Source organism: Corythoichthys intestinalis, chromosome 8, assembly GCF_030265065.1.
Source record: "Corythoichthys intestinalis isolate RoL2023-P3 chromosome 8, ASM3026506v1, whole genome shotgun sequence".
Taxonomy (NCBI): domain Eukaryota; kingdom Metazoa; phylum Chordata; class Actinopteri; order Syngnathiformes; family Syngnathidae; genus Corythoichthys; species Corythoichthys intestinalis.
In genome coordinates this window covers 47178830-47194722 of record NC_080402.1, presented here as the reverse complement: position 1 = coordinate 47194722, position 15893 = coordinate 47178830, and the positions used below count along the sequence as shown (strand labels likewise).

Below are 15893 nucleotides of genomic sequence, written 5' to 3'. Positions count from 1 at the left end.
CTGTTTTTTTGTATTAGATTCCGTCCCTCACAGCTGAAGAGAACTTATGATAAAAATTACAGACCTCTACATGCTTTGCAAGTGGGAAAACCAGCAAAATCGGCAGTGTATCAAATACTTCTTCTCCCCACTGTATGTCCAGCTCGGATATTATACATCCATTGTAAAATGAGATAATTTGCCATATAACACTAAATGACATCTGCTGTAAGCATTCATTCATGGTCAAGACTGTGTCATGTCACAATTATGAGTCTTATCGCGTTATTATCAAATAAAGCGTTCCAATATACCATAACTAGCAATTAAACAACTGGAGCAGTAACTGAGGAAATAATTAGCACAGAACGTGAATTTTGTTATTTACATTTGTAGCGCTGCGATGCATGCTAGGAGGCATGTTGGACCACAACAGTGTTGACAGCAAGTGGCAGCAGAAGTTGACTGTCTCCCCCAAGGGAGCAATGACCAAATGAAGCAATGAAGATTTGCAGTCAATGGGTTTAAAGTTTCATGGTGGTTCATTTGGTCTTATGACAGTCGTATGATGCCGCTGTGCAATAAAGTGTTACTGGTTAATTATTTTTTTGGTGTAAAAATCACATTATACTATGAACAAATGATGTTTTGAGTTTCAAATTTGGTGGGTGGCGGCTTATTGTCAGGTGAACCTTATAGTCCGAAAATTACAGTAGATGGGAGAAGGAATGAGTGATGACTTCCTGATAACATATTTCCGCCTTGTGTTTAATCAAGTCCAGAGTGAGAAAATTGATACGTCATTTTCAATATCGATTCTTTTGTGACATTTTTGTTTGGTGGTGTTCCGTGAGATTTTTAATGGGTGCCTTGGCTAAATAAAGGTTGGCAACAATGGTCTTGTGTACAAATTACTCTGGAAAAAAAAGAAATCCAAGAGTTCCATACACATCTGCAACCACGTAATATTTTATTTAATATTTTCCTTGCGGTGAACATATGGCACATCGACCAGTGAAAACTGTAGGGGATCAACTTCTGTCAATCAAACATTTTTATAGATCTCATCCAAACATATTTTGAGTAACAAAGTTTTGTTTTGCTTCTTAAGTTTGAAAAGCTTCAGCCTTGCGAGTCAACTGAATAGGGCAAGAAGTTATTCACGAACAACAATAAACAGCCCCATTAAACACATCAACAGATCATGCAGATCAACAAAAATACAGTTCATACATACTGTAAATTTCAGAAACAAACACTTCAGGTATGCCTATGTTTAAGAAAGAAACCCTAAGAATTGTTCTTTCTTTTGTATTTACAAAGTAGACAACATTACGTAAATACAAATGTGTACTTGTATAAACAAAACAACAAAATGTGCAGTTATAAATGACCCCGAGTACAATTTGGATGCATGTGCATGTTATCACAGTGCAGTTGAGCCCGTTTTACTCCTTTTGCCTCCGTACCAATCACAGAACAATCCAGGTGCATCTGTCGCTATCAGCCAACACCTGAAGAGATGTTCCTATATGAGAGAGAAGTAATTCCACAGTTCAAACTCCAAGCAATTTTCAACGCTCAGGCCCTGTAAACATGAAGCGACAAAAACAACAAACCTTTGTGTAGTCCTTCATTGGTCAAGCGGTTGATGTAGCGCGAGCTGCTCTCAGGAATGAGCCACTTCATCAACGTGTTCACACACGACTTCCTGTAAGAGCTCCACACACGGCCGCTGACACAAGAGACAAGTTCATTATGTTATTCTATCATAGAAAGTTTATTAATATGAGGCAATAATCAATGGAATCCGGTAAAAAATATGCAGCCAGTCCCCGGGTCACGAACGAGTTCTATTCCCACGCTGGCGACGTAACCTGAATTTCCGCGTAAGTCGGAATTAACCCTTTACATACCCCTAAATATGAAAATATATATAAATATATGAAAATTTGCCATAGTTTTTCGTCGTAAATTCACAATGTGTGACATTTTCTTATCATATATGCAGTTAGTGTGCATCGTAGCAGTATTTGGTCGTGTCACATGCCACCGGCCCCGCACACACGCTTACTGAACGGCATCCTCCAGGCTCAAGACTTGCTTTTTGTGAAACGTCAAGTGCTGCTTGGTAAGTTTTTTTTTCTAATCTTGGCAAAATACACTGAGGAGGAAAAGCATTTGCACCCCTTGTGATTTTGCAAATTCATCCACTTAGAAAATAGGTAAAGGTCTGAAATTTCAATCATAGATTTATTTCCACTCATAGAGACAATCTAAAAAAAATCTAAAACTTATTTGTAATTTAATGGCGTTCATAAGTATTAGGGGTGCACGATATCCATTTTTTGAAACCGATATTGATATCGAAAACTTCCTGCTCCTTAACTCATTCACTCCCAGCCATTTTCACCAGAGCAAGGCCCTTCGCTCCCGGCTGTTTTTTCTGGATTTTGACTGATTTTGTAAGGCCAACAGAAGATTCTGTTCTATTGCTATATTAACTTGGAACCCACCAAAAGAAAGATTAGACTCTCTTCTTTCAGCAGAAAAAAAGTAAGTTCGTATCTTATTCCAATCTTTAGAAATCAGCATTGGAAAATAGCTTAGTTTGAGCAATTTTCCAATTTCTGATGAAAAAACGGAGAAAAATGAGCTTTTTGTAAACGCATACATTTCAAACGTAACTTTGACTTTAACAAAGCTATTTTTTGCATTACAGTGCCTTGCAAAAGTATTCGGCCCCCTTGAATCTTGCAACCTTTCGCCACATTTCAGGCTTCAAACATAAAGATACGAAATTTAATTTTTTTGTCAAGAATCAACAACAAGTGGGACACAATCGTGAAGTGGAACAACATTAATTGGATAATTTAAACTTTTTTAACAAATAAAAAACTGAAAAGTGGGGCGTGCAATATTATTCGGCCCCTTTACTTTCAGTGCAGCAAACTCACTCCAGAAGTTCAGTGAGGATCTCTGAATGATCCAATGTTGTCCTAAATGACCGATGATGATAAATAGAATCCACCTGTGTGTAATCAAGTCTCCGTATAAATGCACCTGCTCTGTGATAGTCTCAGGGTTCTGTTTAAAGTGCAGAGAGCATTATGAAAACCAAGGAACACACCAGGCAGGTCCGAGGTACTGTTGTGGAGAAGTTTAAAGCCGGATTTGGATACAAAAAGATTTCCCAAGCTTTAAACATCTCAAGGAGCACTGTGCAAGCCATCATATTGAAATGGAAGGAGCATCAGACCACTGCAAATCTACCAAGACCCGGCCGTCCTTCCAAACTTTCTTCTCAAACAAGGAGAAAACTGATCGGAGATGCAGCCAAGAGGCCCATGAGCACTCTGGATGAACTGCAGAGATCTACAGCTGAGGTGGGAGAGTCTGTCCATAGGACAACAATCAGTCGAAAACTGCACAAATCTGGCCTTTATGGAAGAGTGGCAAGAAGAAAGCCATTTCTCATAGATATCCATAAAAAGTCTCGTTTAAAGTTTGCCACAAGCCACCTGGGATACACACCAAACATGTGGAAGAAGGTGCTCTGGTCAGATGAAACCAAAATTGAACTTTTTGGCCACAATGCAAAACGATATGTTTGGCGTAAAAGCAACACAGCTCATCACCCTGAACACACCATCCCCACTGTCAAACATGGTGGTGGCAGCATCATAGTTTGGGCCTTCTTTTCTTCAGCAGGGACAGGGAAGATGGTTAAAATTGACGGGAAGATGGATGCAGCCAAATACAGGAACATTCTGGAAGAAAACCTGTTGGTATCTGCACAAGACCTGAGACTGGGACGGAGATTTATCTTCCAACAGGACAATGATCCAAAACATAAAGCCAAATCTACAATGGAATGGTTCAAAAATAAACGTATCCAGGTGTTAGAATGGCCAAGTCAAAGTCCAGACCTGAATCCAATCGAGAATCTGTGGAAAGAGCTGAAGACTGCTGTTCACAAACACTCTCCATCCAACCTCACTGAGCTCGAGCTGTTTTGCAAGGAAGAATGGGCAAGAATGTCAGTCTCTCGATGTGCAAAACTGATAGAAACATACCCCAAGCGACTTGCAGCTGTAATTGGAGCAAAAGGTGGCGCTACAAAGTATTAACGCAAGGGGGCCGAATAATATTGCACGCCCCACTTTTCAGTTTTTTATTTGTTAAAAAAGTTTAAATTATCCAATAAATTTTGTTCCACTTCACGATTGTGTCCCACTTGTTGTTGATTCTTGACAAAAAATTAAAATTTTATATCTTTATGTTTGAAGCCTGAAATGTGGCGAAAGGTTGCAAGGTTCAAGAGGGCCGAATACTTTTGCAAGGCACTGTAGTTACATTCCAAACATCTGAATGTTTTCCTTTTGCAAAATACCATGAACAACCAGACAAATAGAGCTTTAGATAGCAAAGTAACAATTTATTCACACACGACTACTGAGAGATGACGGTTTGTCGCCGAGATGACGCCATTGTCGCCACGTCAGCTGTGTAAACTTTTCCCTCATCGTTGTCTGTCTCACAAAGATGGATTATTTTTGCATTTCTGCGGGGTCTGCTTGGCGAGCCACTCCACGGGGGGGGGTTTCACTCGTTTTGCACGGTCGTCCAGCGCCTGGCGTCCCAGGCGTCCTCTCGTTGTTTTGTTCGGTCGGGGCGCCGCCTGGCTTCATGCCGCCAGCGCTCTGACCATGCTGCCCGGCCGTTCACTGCTGTTGAATCGGGTTGCCTCGTCTTACAAAATGCGCTACTGCCCTCCAGTTGCCAGTTTTATTGCTTTAAAATGGGTTTGGAGCGTTGTTCTTTGTTTCTCAGATACAGCGGAAGCTATATAAGCTTCTTATACAAAAAAAAAAAAAAAGACGTATAAATACGTTTTTGGGACAGTGGAGCATTTAAAAATAGAACGTATTTATACGTTTCTGGAAGCAAATGAGTTAAGGCCGATACAGATACAATAACCGATAATATATGGCAGAAAACACTCAGGTGACTTGAAGTTCCGCTCTGAGACCCCCAATTTGGCCAACTTTCAAATCATCATTAGAAAGCTTAAAATCTCAATTTTTTGGGGGAAGAAAAATTTTGAACATGAGGGCATTTTTTTTTTTTTTTTTTTTTTTTTTTTAAAAAGGTTTTTAAACAGCAAAATCATATCTGGAGGTGAGAGCACGCGAGACCAGAATTATAGACGCCATGACTTTAACGAATTATTATCGCGTACTTACCTTATTTCGATCCAAAAACTCCATGTCACATCAAGGAGTGGTCGAGATATTCTTCTTCATATATTTACCCTTTTAAACGTTTTTTTTTTTTTTCTTTCTTTTTTTTGTTTGGATCGATTATTTATTATCTAACATATTGGAGAAAATGTGACAGTAACAAAAAAAAAAAAATACAATTAGGCGATAGTTATGAGGTAGATATTCGGGACTTTTTTTTACAGACGCCATTTTTTTCATTGTGACATAATTTGTTTAAAAGTTTAAAATATGTGAACGAATAATTTTTTAAAGTCGTTTTTTTTTTCTTTTTTAACGAAATATGAGACATCAATTAATGATTCTAAGCTAAAAACGACAGACATTTTAAATAATAGATATAATTAATTACCTTTGTTTTATGGCTGGGTTAAAACAAAAGCGGTTGCACGACGTCTGTAGACGGGGGTTTTCAGGGTAAAATGGACAAATTCAAAATAGTTCGGGGGCTTCATGCGCCATGAATCTGCTATGGCAGCATATAGACATATTGTTCTATCAAACACAACAGTTGTTTTGGCTTAAAATACAGCAGTTTCTTTTAAAGAGGAGTGCAAGAGCAGAAACGGCTTTTTCAGTCTTGTCTGCGTTTTCTGCCATATATATAATTTTTCAATGTATATTCACCTGAGTTTTTGAACACCTGTCGGTCAAAAATACTAGTGGTGGATTCAGCATAGATTTGCCTTTGACCTAACCAGAATTTTCATGATGACATGAACAAAACAAAGACAAGAACAGTTCTCACTTCAAATAAAGTTGCCCATATTATTTTTTTCAATTACAATCACAATCAAACAGTCAATATCATTGACGATGTGTTCCCCTGAACAATAAGCAGAGAACTAAAACAAACATAAACCCAACAGGTATTGTGCTTTGTCAGCAGATAAAATATTTGGTGCAACAGGAGAGGAGACTTGTGTATGAAACAACTTTCCTAGCCTGGCAATTATAGGACAGCAAGTTTGTCAATAACCCATAGCCCTCTCAATAACTTGTAAACATAACACTGTAAAATGCAAACATTTGCTGATTGCTATAGTAAGGTTCATCACTCAGTGATGGAAAAATTAGGCTTCTAGAACAGTAACAAAACTGCATACTGGCAAAACAGGAGTGGAAACAAACGCACACATACCAATCCACCGACACCTTTCCAAAACTAATATTATTAGGCCCGATAATACATGTTATTGGATTTATTGGGATGGCGTCATAATTCCTATTATCGGACCGATAATTGTCAGACCGATAATTATTCTCCTGAGAAGACCAGTGCTAATACTTAGTGCAGAAGCCTTTGTTTTCATTTACAGATGTCAGAGGCTTTCTGTATTTCTTCACCAGGTTTTCACATATGGAAACAGGGATTTTTGGCCTATTTGTCCACACAAATCTTCTCTAGATCTGTCAGGATTCAGGGCTGTTGTTGAGTTTCAGCTCCATCCAAAGATTTTCTATTGGATTGAGGTCTGGAGACTGGCGAGGCCACTCCAGAACCATGATATGCTTTTTACGCAGCCACTCCTTGGTCAGCTTGGCTGTGCGCTTCTGATCATTGTCATGTTGGAAGAGCCAGCCACGACTCATCTTCAAGTCTCTGACTGAGGAAAGGAGGTTGCGGCTCAAAATGTGATGATTCATCCTCTGCTTTATATAGTACAGTCGTACTATTCCTTTTGCCGAAAAGCAGCCCCAAAGCATGAGGTTTCCACCCCCATACTTGACAGTGGGGATGGTGTTCTTGGGATTGTACTCATCCTTCTTTTTACTCCACACACAACAAGTAAAGTTTGCACCAAAAACTTCTACTTTGGTCATTCTGATGGTCTCTGGCAAACTCTAGACGGGCCTTCACTTGTACTGGCTTCAACAGGTCCTCTCCCCTCCCTGATAGACATCTACTCCTCCCGGCGACTCAGCAGAGCTCTAAACATCCTTAAGGACAGCTCACATCCTGGTTTCCAGCTGTTAGAACTGAGCCCCTCTGGGAGACGCTATAGGTGTTTAAAAGCAAGAACAAAGCAACTGCGGAACAGATTCTGCGCTAAAGCCATCCCCACTCTGAACTGCAATATGCAACACCACATCTCCCAATGTCCAATATTCATTTACATGCAATATTCTAAGTGCAATACTTATCACTGTCAAACTGCTGCTACTTCACTTCTATTCACACATATTCTATGTGCAATACTTACTTACGTGCAATATTTAATGCCTTGACTGTCAAAATGCTGTTACTTCACTTCGATTATTTGCATTGCCTGAACGTAGGACTATCTCATAGACACTTTATATTTAGATTTGATGCTTTTATATTTGCAAGTCACTTTTGAGATTTTACCTTATCCTGGACTGTAAAGGGAGATGCTCTATAATTTCATTGTACAAGTGTATAATGACAAGTAAGGGCTTTTCTATTCTATTCTATCCAGGTCATTGACAAGCTCCTGCCGTGTTGTTGTAGGCTGAGCTCTCACTTTTTTCATCATGAGTGATGCCCCACGAGATTTTTACATGGAGCCCCCGTCCGAGGTAGATTATCAGTCATATTTAGCCTTTTCCATTTTTCTAACAGTTGCTACAACTGTTGATTTATTCTCACCAAGCTGCTTTTCAATTGTCCCTTAGCCTTTTCCAGCTTTGTGGAGCTCAACAATTTTTTTCTCTGGGCTATTTCGAAAGCTCTCCGGTCTTGCCCATGGTAGCAGTTGGATTATGACTGACTGTGGGGTGAACAGGCGACAATATTGAGCTCAAACGGGTGGTGGGTGGGTGGGTGTTCACTCATGGGGTAAAGGTGGACTTTTTTTAAGGTAGACTGACACCTCTTAATTGTTGCTGATTCTCAGGGGTACAAATACTTATGAACCCCAGTAAATTACAAATGCATTATTTTAAAAAAAATCATACAATGTGATTTCTGGTTTTGTTTTTTAGATTATGTCTCTATGAGTGGAAATGCATCTTATTAAGGGACCTGAGATCTCGCCTATGCCATGAGGAGCGCGAATTTGACTGTAGACCAACCGTATTTGGACATACAGAGGGGCAAATAAGTATTTAGTCAACCACTAATTGTGCAAGTTCTCCCACTTGAAAATATTAGAGAGGCCTGTAATTGTCAACATCGGTAAACCTCAACCACGAGAGACAGAATGTGGAAAAAAAAAAAAAAAAAAAGAAAATCACATTGTTTGATTTTTAAAGAATTTATTTGCAAATCATGGTGGAAAATAAGTATTTGGTCAATACCAAAAGTTCATCTCAATACTTTTTTATGTACCCTTTGTTTGCAATAACGGAGGCCAAACGTTTTCTGTAACTCTTCACAAGCTTTTCAGACACCGTTACTGGTATTTTGGCCCGTTCCTCCATCCAGATCTCCTCTAGAGCAGTGATGTTTTGGGGCTGTCGTTGGGCAACACAGACTTTCCACTCCCTCCACAGATTTTCTATGGGATTGAGATCTGGAGACTGGCTAGGCCACTCCAGGACCTTGAAATGCTTCTTACGAAGCCACTCCTTTGTTGCCCTGGCTGTGTGTTTGGGATCATTGTCATGCTGAAAGACCCAAACAGGTCTCATCTTCAATGCCCTTGCTGATGGAAGGAGATTTTCTCTCAAAATCTCTCGATACATGGCCCATTCATTCTTTCCTTTACACGGATGCAATTCAGTATTCTTTCTCCTCCAAACACGAGAACCTATGTTTATACCAAAAAGTTCTATTTTGGTTTCACCTGACCATAACACATTCTCCCAGTCCTCTTCTGGATCATCCAAATGCTCTCTAGCGAACCGCAGATGGGCCTGGACGTGTACTGGCTTCAGCAGGGGGACACGTCTGACAGGAGGATTTGAGTCCCTGGCGACGCATTGTGTTACTGATAGTAGCCTTTGTTACTGTGGTCCCAGCTCTCTGTAGGTCATTCACTAGGTCCGTTCTTGTTATCATTTTGATACCACCGGGTGAGATCAAGCATGGGGCCCCAGATCGAGGGAGATTATCAGTGGTGGTCTTGTATGTCTTCCATTTTTTAATAATTGCCCCCACAGTTGATTTCTTTACACCAAGCGTTTTACCTATTGCAGATTCAGTCTTCCCAGCCTGGTGCAGGTCTACAATTTTGTCTCTGGTGTCCTTCGACAGCTCTTTGGTCTTGGGCATAGTGGAGTTTGGAGTGTGACTGACTGAAGTTGTGGACAGGTGTCTTTTATATCGATAATGAGTTAAAACAGGTGCCATTAATACAGGTAACGAGTGAAGCCTCGTTAGAAGAAGTTAGACCTCTTTGACAGCCTGAAATCTAACTTGTTTGTAGGTGACAAAATACTTATTTTCCGCTCTACTTTGGAAATAAATTCTTTAAAAATCAAACAATGTGATTTTCTGTTTTTTTTCCCACATTCTGTCTCTCATGGTTGAGGTTTACCCATGTTGACAATTACAGGCCTCCCTAATCTTTTCAAGTAGGAGAACTTGCACAATTGGTGGTTGACTAAATACTTATTTGCCCCACTGTATTAAATTACTTATTCGGCTTAATTTGGTTAAAATTTTCCTTTCCTTTGCCGAACACCCTTACCCCCCCCCCCCCCTTCTCCTGAAGAGAGCCGCGCAGATGGCCCTATCTCTTGCCCTTGATCTCTTCCCAAGGCCAGTCGCAGGGCCCTGCGACTCTTATTTTGTCTACAGAAATGTACAAATACTGATACACTTGCGCATACACACAATCACACATACCCCATCCCCTTCGGTCCGCCACCGCCTTTTTCTTACTATCACTGATTCCCCGCCCCTCCCTTCCTCCAGCCATGACTGGTAGTTCTTTTTTTTCGTACAAAAAAAATCCCTGCACGTTCCTTTGCGGCCTGTCATACCAATGCTATGTTGTATGATATATGTGTGTCTACTTCTAACTTGCTCTGTAATTTCTGAAGAAAAGAGAGAAGTGGCGGGGCGGAACAAAGTCTGCAGCGGCCAGATGCTCACTCATCGAACGGAATTTTGTTGCATCTGTTGTCATCTTGTGAGAGGTGGTGTCAATGACAAGTAAATCTCTGAATCTGAATGATTGGAATTTCAGACATCTACCTATTTTCTAAGTGGGTGAACTTGCAGAATCACAAGGGGTGCAAATGGGTGCAAGTGACTTCTGCTCCTCACTGTACACCATGTTGCTTCAGCCTTTAAAAGAGTGATCATCACACGCTAAATGTAACTTGTAGCGTCAGGATTAGCATGGTGAGTTTCGTCTTAAACTCTTGGAAAACGTTTTACACACAGTTTGTAGCGTCCAGGTAAGTTTAAATAATTGAAAATAATGTACTGTTTTCCTGCTGAGTGTGTATTATCATCAAGTTGGTGTTGTTCTTGTAGACGCTACAATATGTGCTCGTCTGTCAATGTTCATTCGAAATAGTTGGAAACCTTTATTCATTTAGTTTTGGAGTAAAATTTTTTTTTTTTTAACTTTTACAGACAAAAATATTTTTAGTAAACCGACTAAAACTAGACCAAATTTGTCTGATTTTTCATTGAGTAAAACTAGACGAAGACTAACACATTTTGAAATGACTAAAATATGACTAATACTAAGTATTTTCGTCCAAACAACTAAGACGAAAATTAATAGGGCTGCCAAAAACAACACTGGCCCGGACCAAACAGGGCAGGTGTGAAAATGCTGTTAGATTCTTGTGCAGGCCATATTCAGTGATACTTTCATAATTTGCTCAGGGCATATAAAAAACAATGCAGTGGGCCGTAGTTTGGACACCTCTGGTTTAGAGATATTATCTTAAAATTGTTGTTCACTGCTTTTTTCAGACAAGTATTTTCTTACCTGGTCTGACCCTTGACCTCTGTCAGATCGCCGACACCCACAGTGCAACATACACCAGTGTTAAGGTCCCAACTGACCTGCAAGTTTGAATGGTACGTGTTGGGCCTGAGAAGAGAAGTGATTATGCTGAAAGAAAGAGCAGAAAATCTTTGCTAGCCAAGTCAGGAAAAAAAGGTAGGACTGATACCTGCAATGCTCTGAGGGGGAGAAGGCCAATAACAGCAGGCCGATGCTGATTATGACGGTGTTGGTCTCTGGACACACCTGACACAGGTTGGAAACTATTCAAATGTGCACTGTGAAGAGCAAATCCACGCTTGTGTTTTCACCTCCAAAATGACCACGTCGTAATCGCTGAAAGAGCAGAACTGTGATGCCCATGCAGCATCTCTCCTGATCACCTCATTAATTAGATACTCAAAGTCCAGAGTCAGCTGCTCCACACGTACGCTCTGGAAAAGAAAACACGCTTATATGCAGAGGTGGGTAGTAATGCGTTACTCAAATAACTGTAATGGAGTAAACGTACCTTTTTGAGAAAAACTTACTTCTTAGAGTAGTTTTACTAAGCCATAATTTTTACTTTTACTTGAGTAGATACGTTTTTGATTTTTTTTTAACCAGAGACTCCAACAGTAGCACTACAAGTTTCACCAATGAGACATCGCAACAAGAATCACGACCCCATTATATCGATCAGACTCAAGCTTGACGTTTCATGATCACGCCGGCTTGTTCACTCATGTGGCTTTTTAAAGCGCCGTTAAAAGTTAAGCATTTGACAAAGAGCACTGACGTCAACATGACTCGAAAGCACGGATTTTAACCTCTCTCCCAGTTTTAATTTGGCACAGATTGACCACGGAAAACTTTAGATATGATCCTTTCATAATAGGAAATGTTTTCTCCACCAAAGGGCACTCATGCTCTTTGGACGAATGATGCTTCATTTCTGTATTTTTTTCCTCTCGTCGGATTTCAATGATTATTATTTTATTTATTTGGCATTAATTGGTTATGTAATAGGTTATAGTCTTCTTCAAAGTATAATAACATTTCATATGGATAAAAAAAAAAAAAAAACCATTAAAAAAAAAAAAATCAAACATTATGACCAGTTTGCTCATGTTACTCATTATTTGAGTATTCTTTTCACCACAAACTTTTTTACTTGTACTTGAGTACATTTTTTTGATGACTACTTTTATTTTGAGTAATATTACTTTGAAGTAACGCTACTCTTACTTGAGTAAAATGTTTTGGCTACTTTACCCACATCTGCTTATATGTAAATGATGCCTTAATGCAACGTAAAAATACATTCAAAAAAGTGATAGGGCCTCACCTATCTATATTACATCTAGCATAAAATGGGGCCTGAAAGTGGTACATTTTCTTTGTATGACTGACCTGTCCATCATCTGGCTCGTTGACCAGCTGCAGGCTCCGCCCTTTAAGATCGGTGACCGTGAATGCCAGCTGTACTTTATCGTCTTCGTAACCTTGCCGGTAAATAAAATGAGCAACTTTAAAAGACAAAACCTTTAGGGAGTCCTTATGTGTAGTTTGTTTGATTGCAAGTGTGCACTTTGCAATTACCACCAGAAATAACAAGTGTAGAAAAAGCAGAATGCAATTACAACACATATTTGTCATTAGTATGGGCCACATAAAACAAGACCAGAACATTATCATCATCACGTATGGAAGTGATTCCTAAAAGTATGTTCTGCGTATTTGGGAAGTGAAAAAAACTATAAAATTTTGACGGACTTGGAACATTGCATTTGAGTTGTTTAAAAATGTTCAGACTTTCTGCGAGGCCTTTAAGTAACCAACTGTTTGTGGGAGTTGTGATTGGCTGATTGAGTCGAAGGGCGATGCAAAAGGAAAACAAGATGTGTTTCTGCGTACATTCATGTACGTAGGCTAATATTTGATTGTTAATTGTTTATGTTGCACGGAGAAGTGTAATTTTGTTTTCTCCAACAGAGTTCACCAACAATAGTAAAAATGACATCTTTTGTTTAGCGGTTAAAGAAAATTACACTAAACTAGGGCTGCAGTTATCGATTATTTTAGTAATCGATTAATGTATCCACTAGTTAGTTCAAATAATGGAGTAATCGGATTAGGACCATTTAATGCGTTGCAGAATAAAATTTAGGAGATGTAAAACAAAGGCTTGCTAAGATTGCACTTTCAAAAGAGCGTTAAATGCGAATACAAAATACAATTCCTTGTTTCCTCAAACTATGCAGAATTGCACTTTCATTTAAAAATAATTAAAATACCTGATCTTAGCCTCAAATGGTATGAATAAATAAATAAATGAGGATCTAAGTACAACAAAAGAACAATTGGTTAACTTGTATTGCAAAAAGTGTTAGCCTTAATGCTATAAAATGCTAAATTTTTTAAAACAATACTCTTAATGGTTTGTTTTAAAAGTATTTGAATTTAGTTTTATTGATTTGGGTGGATACACTGCCCTCTAGTGGCAATAGCGAATATGAGATGACTCATCTCATTTGGCTGGATCCAGGTGCTCCCTGTTAAGACCAATACAAGGTTACAAGTTTTTGTTTGAGCTAATATGATTGTTTATGCATTCGTAATTTAGTTTAGAAGTATATTTAGCAGTTTTTTGTGGGAATTTGTGTTTGAACGATTTCTTAAGAGCATTGAAAACAAGTTAGCATTTTATAGCATTTAAGCTAGTGAACTTTTGCAATGCAAGTTAGCCAATTGTTCATTTGTTGTACTTAGATCCTTATTTTTTCATACCGTTTGAGGCTAAGATAGTTATTTTAATTTTCAAATACATTTGAAATATTGCTCTTGTGCAATGAAAGTGCTATTCTGCACAGCAAGAATCTTAGCAAGACTGTTTTACATCTCCTAAAATTGATTCTGCAATGCATTCAATGTTTCTAATCAAGATTACTCTATTATTCAAACTAATTGATAGATTAATCAACTACTTAATCCACAGCTGCAGCCCTACAAAAGTGCGCTAAACACTGCAATCGAGTGTATGACAATGCAATTCATCACAGTTAATCTCAAGGAAATAATATGTGTTGTCATTGCCTAACCCCACACTAAATTAAGCATGAAGGCTTATTTTTCAAAAAAAGTGTGGTTTCTTTTCTGCGGGATGTGGGTCCAAACAGCACTTTGAGCTGTTTATTCTGACCCTTGCTTTAAGTATACGCAGTCAAAATTGATCTTATTTCAAGTTATATTTTGGAAGTTATAGTTTGGAATCCAAATATTCTGTGCCTAAAACAAATCAAGCTTTGAGACAAGTGAGCTAAAATCTCACCTTCCAAGAAAGAAAAAAAAATGGAGGTCATGTTCAATTTTAAATCACAGTGAATTTGTTCCTTTTTACCCAAAAGAGGGACAAACTATGGCAAGTGTTAAACAAACAAAAATAGGCAGACTGTTAGGTGCAACAGTTTTGTATATTGGGCCTCATTGTACAATATCGTGGTGTTTATCTGTTGTTACTTCACCTGTATTGCCCCCTGTATTCTGCTCCAATGAGCCCGGCTGGGGACAGTAGTGTAGACATGAGTAGTTGACATATCCAGGCTCACTGTGTTCAAGCTCCTGAGATGTCGACAGCGTAGCAGGGGGGGAAGGCGATGATGAAGACGACGCAGGACACAACATTTGTTCTGACGAGTGTGTTGAACTATGGCCCAATGTTAATTTTTCTGTTAAACAAGTCTGTTTGTCTTTCTGCATCTTTTTGGGACAATCCGGTTCTTCTTGGCGATCGTTTAATACCAATGGCTCGGACGGTTTGAATGCGGCTTCTTTTCCATCGCCAGCAGCGCCACCCTGGGCTCGTCGAAAAAGGTCGGCTGCAAATTCTCGAGCTCGTGTCACGGCTTGTGATTGGCGGGGAGAAAGGGGACTCTGTGTTAATTTGCTCTGAGTTGATTGCCTATCAGGTGATCCCTGAGGCAGCGAGGAAGCTGAAGCGCTGGGAGAGGACGACGTGGACGCCTGACATGACAAAGACGCTCTCTTAGTATAGAGAATCTGTGACGACTTGCCCGCTTTGCCTGAAACAAAGAAAGCCAATTAACTGCAATTGAATGTCGGATAAACTGTTGTGTTAAACCACAACAACATACTAAGCATAAACGACATGGATTACATTGACAAACTATTTGCTTATCTCGCTTAATTCATCATAAATTTTAGGGGCCTCTATAACGCCATAAATATTGTCACATTATTTATAGTGCAGGACTTTAAAAAAACATGCCTGTAGAAAAAAAATATCCCCAAAAATTATTTGGTGCTGTTTTAGGCTAGTTTTGTGGCAAGGTAATGCACATTTCAGACAGTGGTTTGACTCTTTCTAACGGGCCATTCCCCAAGTACAAAATGTATTGAACTTCAGCCCCTTTGTCTTATTAATTATGCAACATTGATGAATTTGAGAACAAAACCTTTTATCGCTCAGTGTTTGTGAAGCTCGTAATACTCATTATATATTTGCCATGTTTAGTAAACTTGTGCTGAAATCACTGTGAGTCACTCATAAAAAATATTTGCCAAACCCTAAGCCTTTACCGGGCAAGTAACTACAGTACTTTTGGCAATTTACAAGTAAAATAAAAATGATCATACCAAGACCACATACAGTGGTACCTCTACTTATGAACGTTTCCAAACTGAATTTTCAGGTTACGACACGCCTCAACGGGGAAAATATTGGCTATTGTTGCGAAATAAATTTCAGGATATGAAAGGT

General features: G+C 39.1%; 1 protein-coding gene across 1 annotated transcript in view; it reads right to left on the bottom strand.

Annotated features, from left to right (window-relative positions):
- Window positions 1-580: 580 nt before the first annotated feature.
- The window catches only part of dcaf15 (DDB1 and CUL4 associated factor 15), a 30253-nt gene continuing 14940 nt past the window's right edge, over window positions 581-15893 (bottom strand). Inside the window, exons 7-13 of the mRNA XM_057843143.1 lie at window positions 14638-15195; window positions 12527-12618; window positions 11446-11568; window positions 11304-11380; window positions 11117-11221; window positions 1599-1714; window positions 581-1507 (exon numbers count right to left, since the gene is read on the bottom strand). Of these exons, the coding sequence (XP_057699126.1) occupies window positions 1452-1507; window positions 1599-1714; window positions 11117-11221; window positions 11304-11380; window positions 11446-11568; window positions 12527-12618; window positions 14638-15195 (1127 nt within the window). The 3' untranslated portion in view covers window positions 581-1451. The remainder of the gene's footprint in view (window positions 1508-1598; window positions 1715-11116; window positions 11222-11303; window positions 11381-11445; window positions 11569-12526; window positions 12619-14637; window positions 15196-15893) is intronic.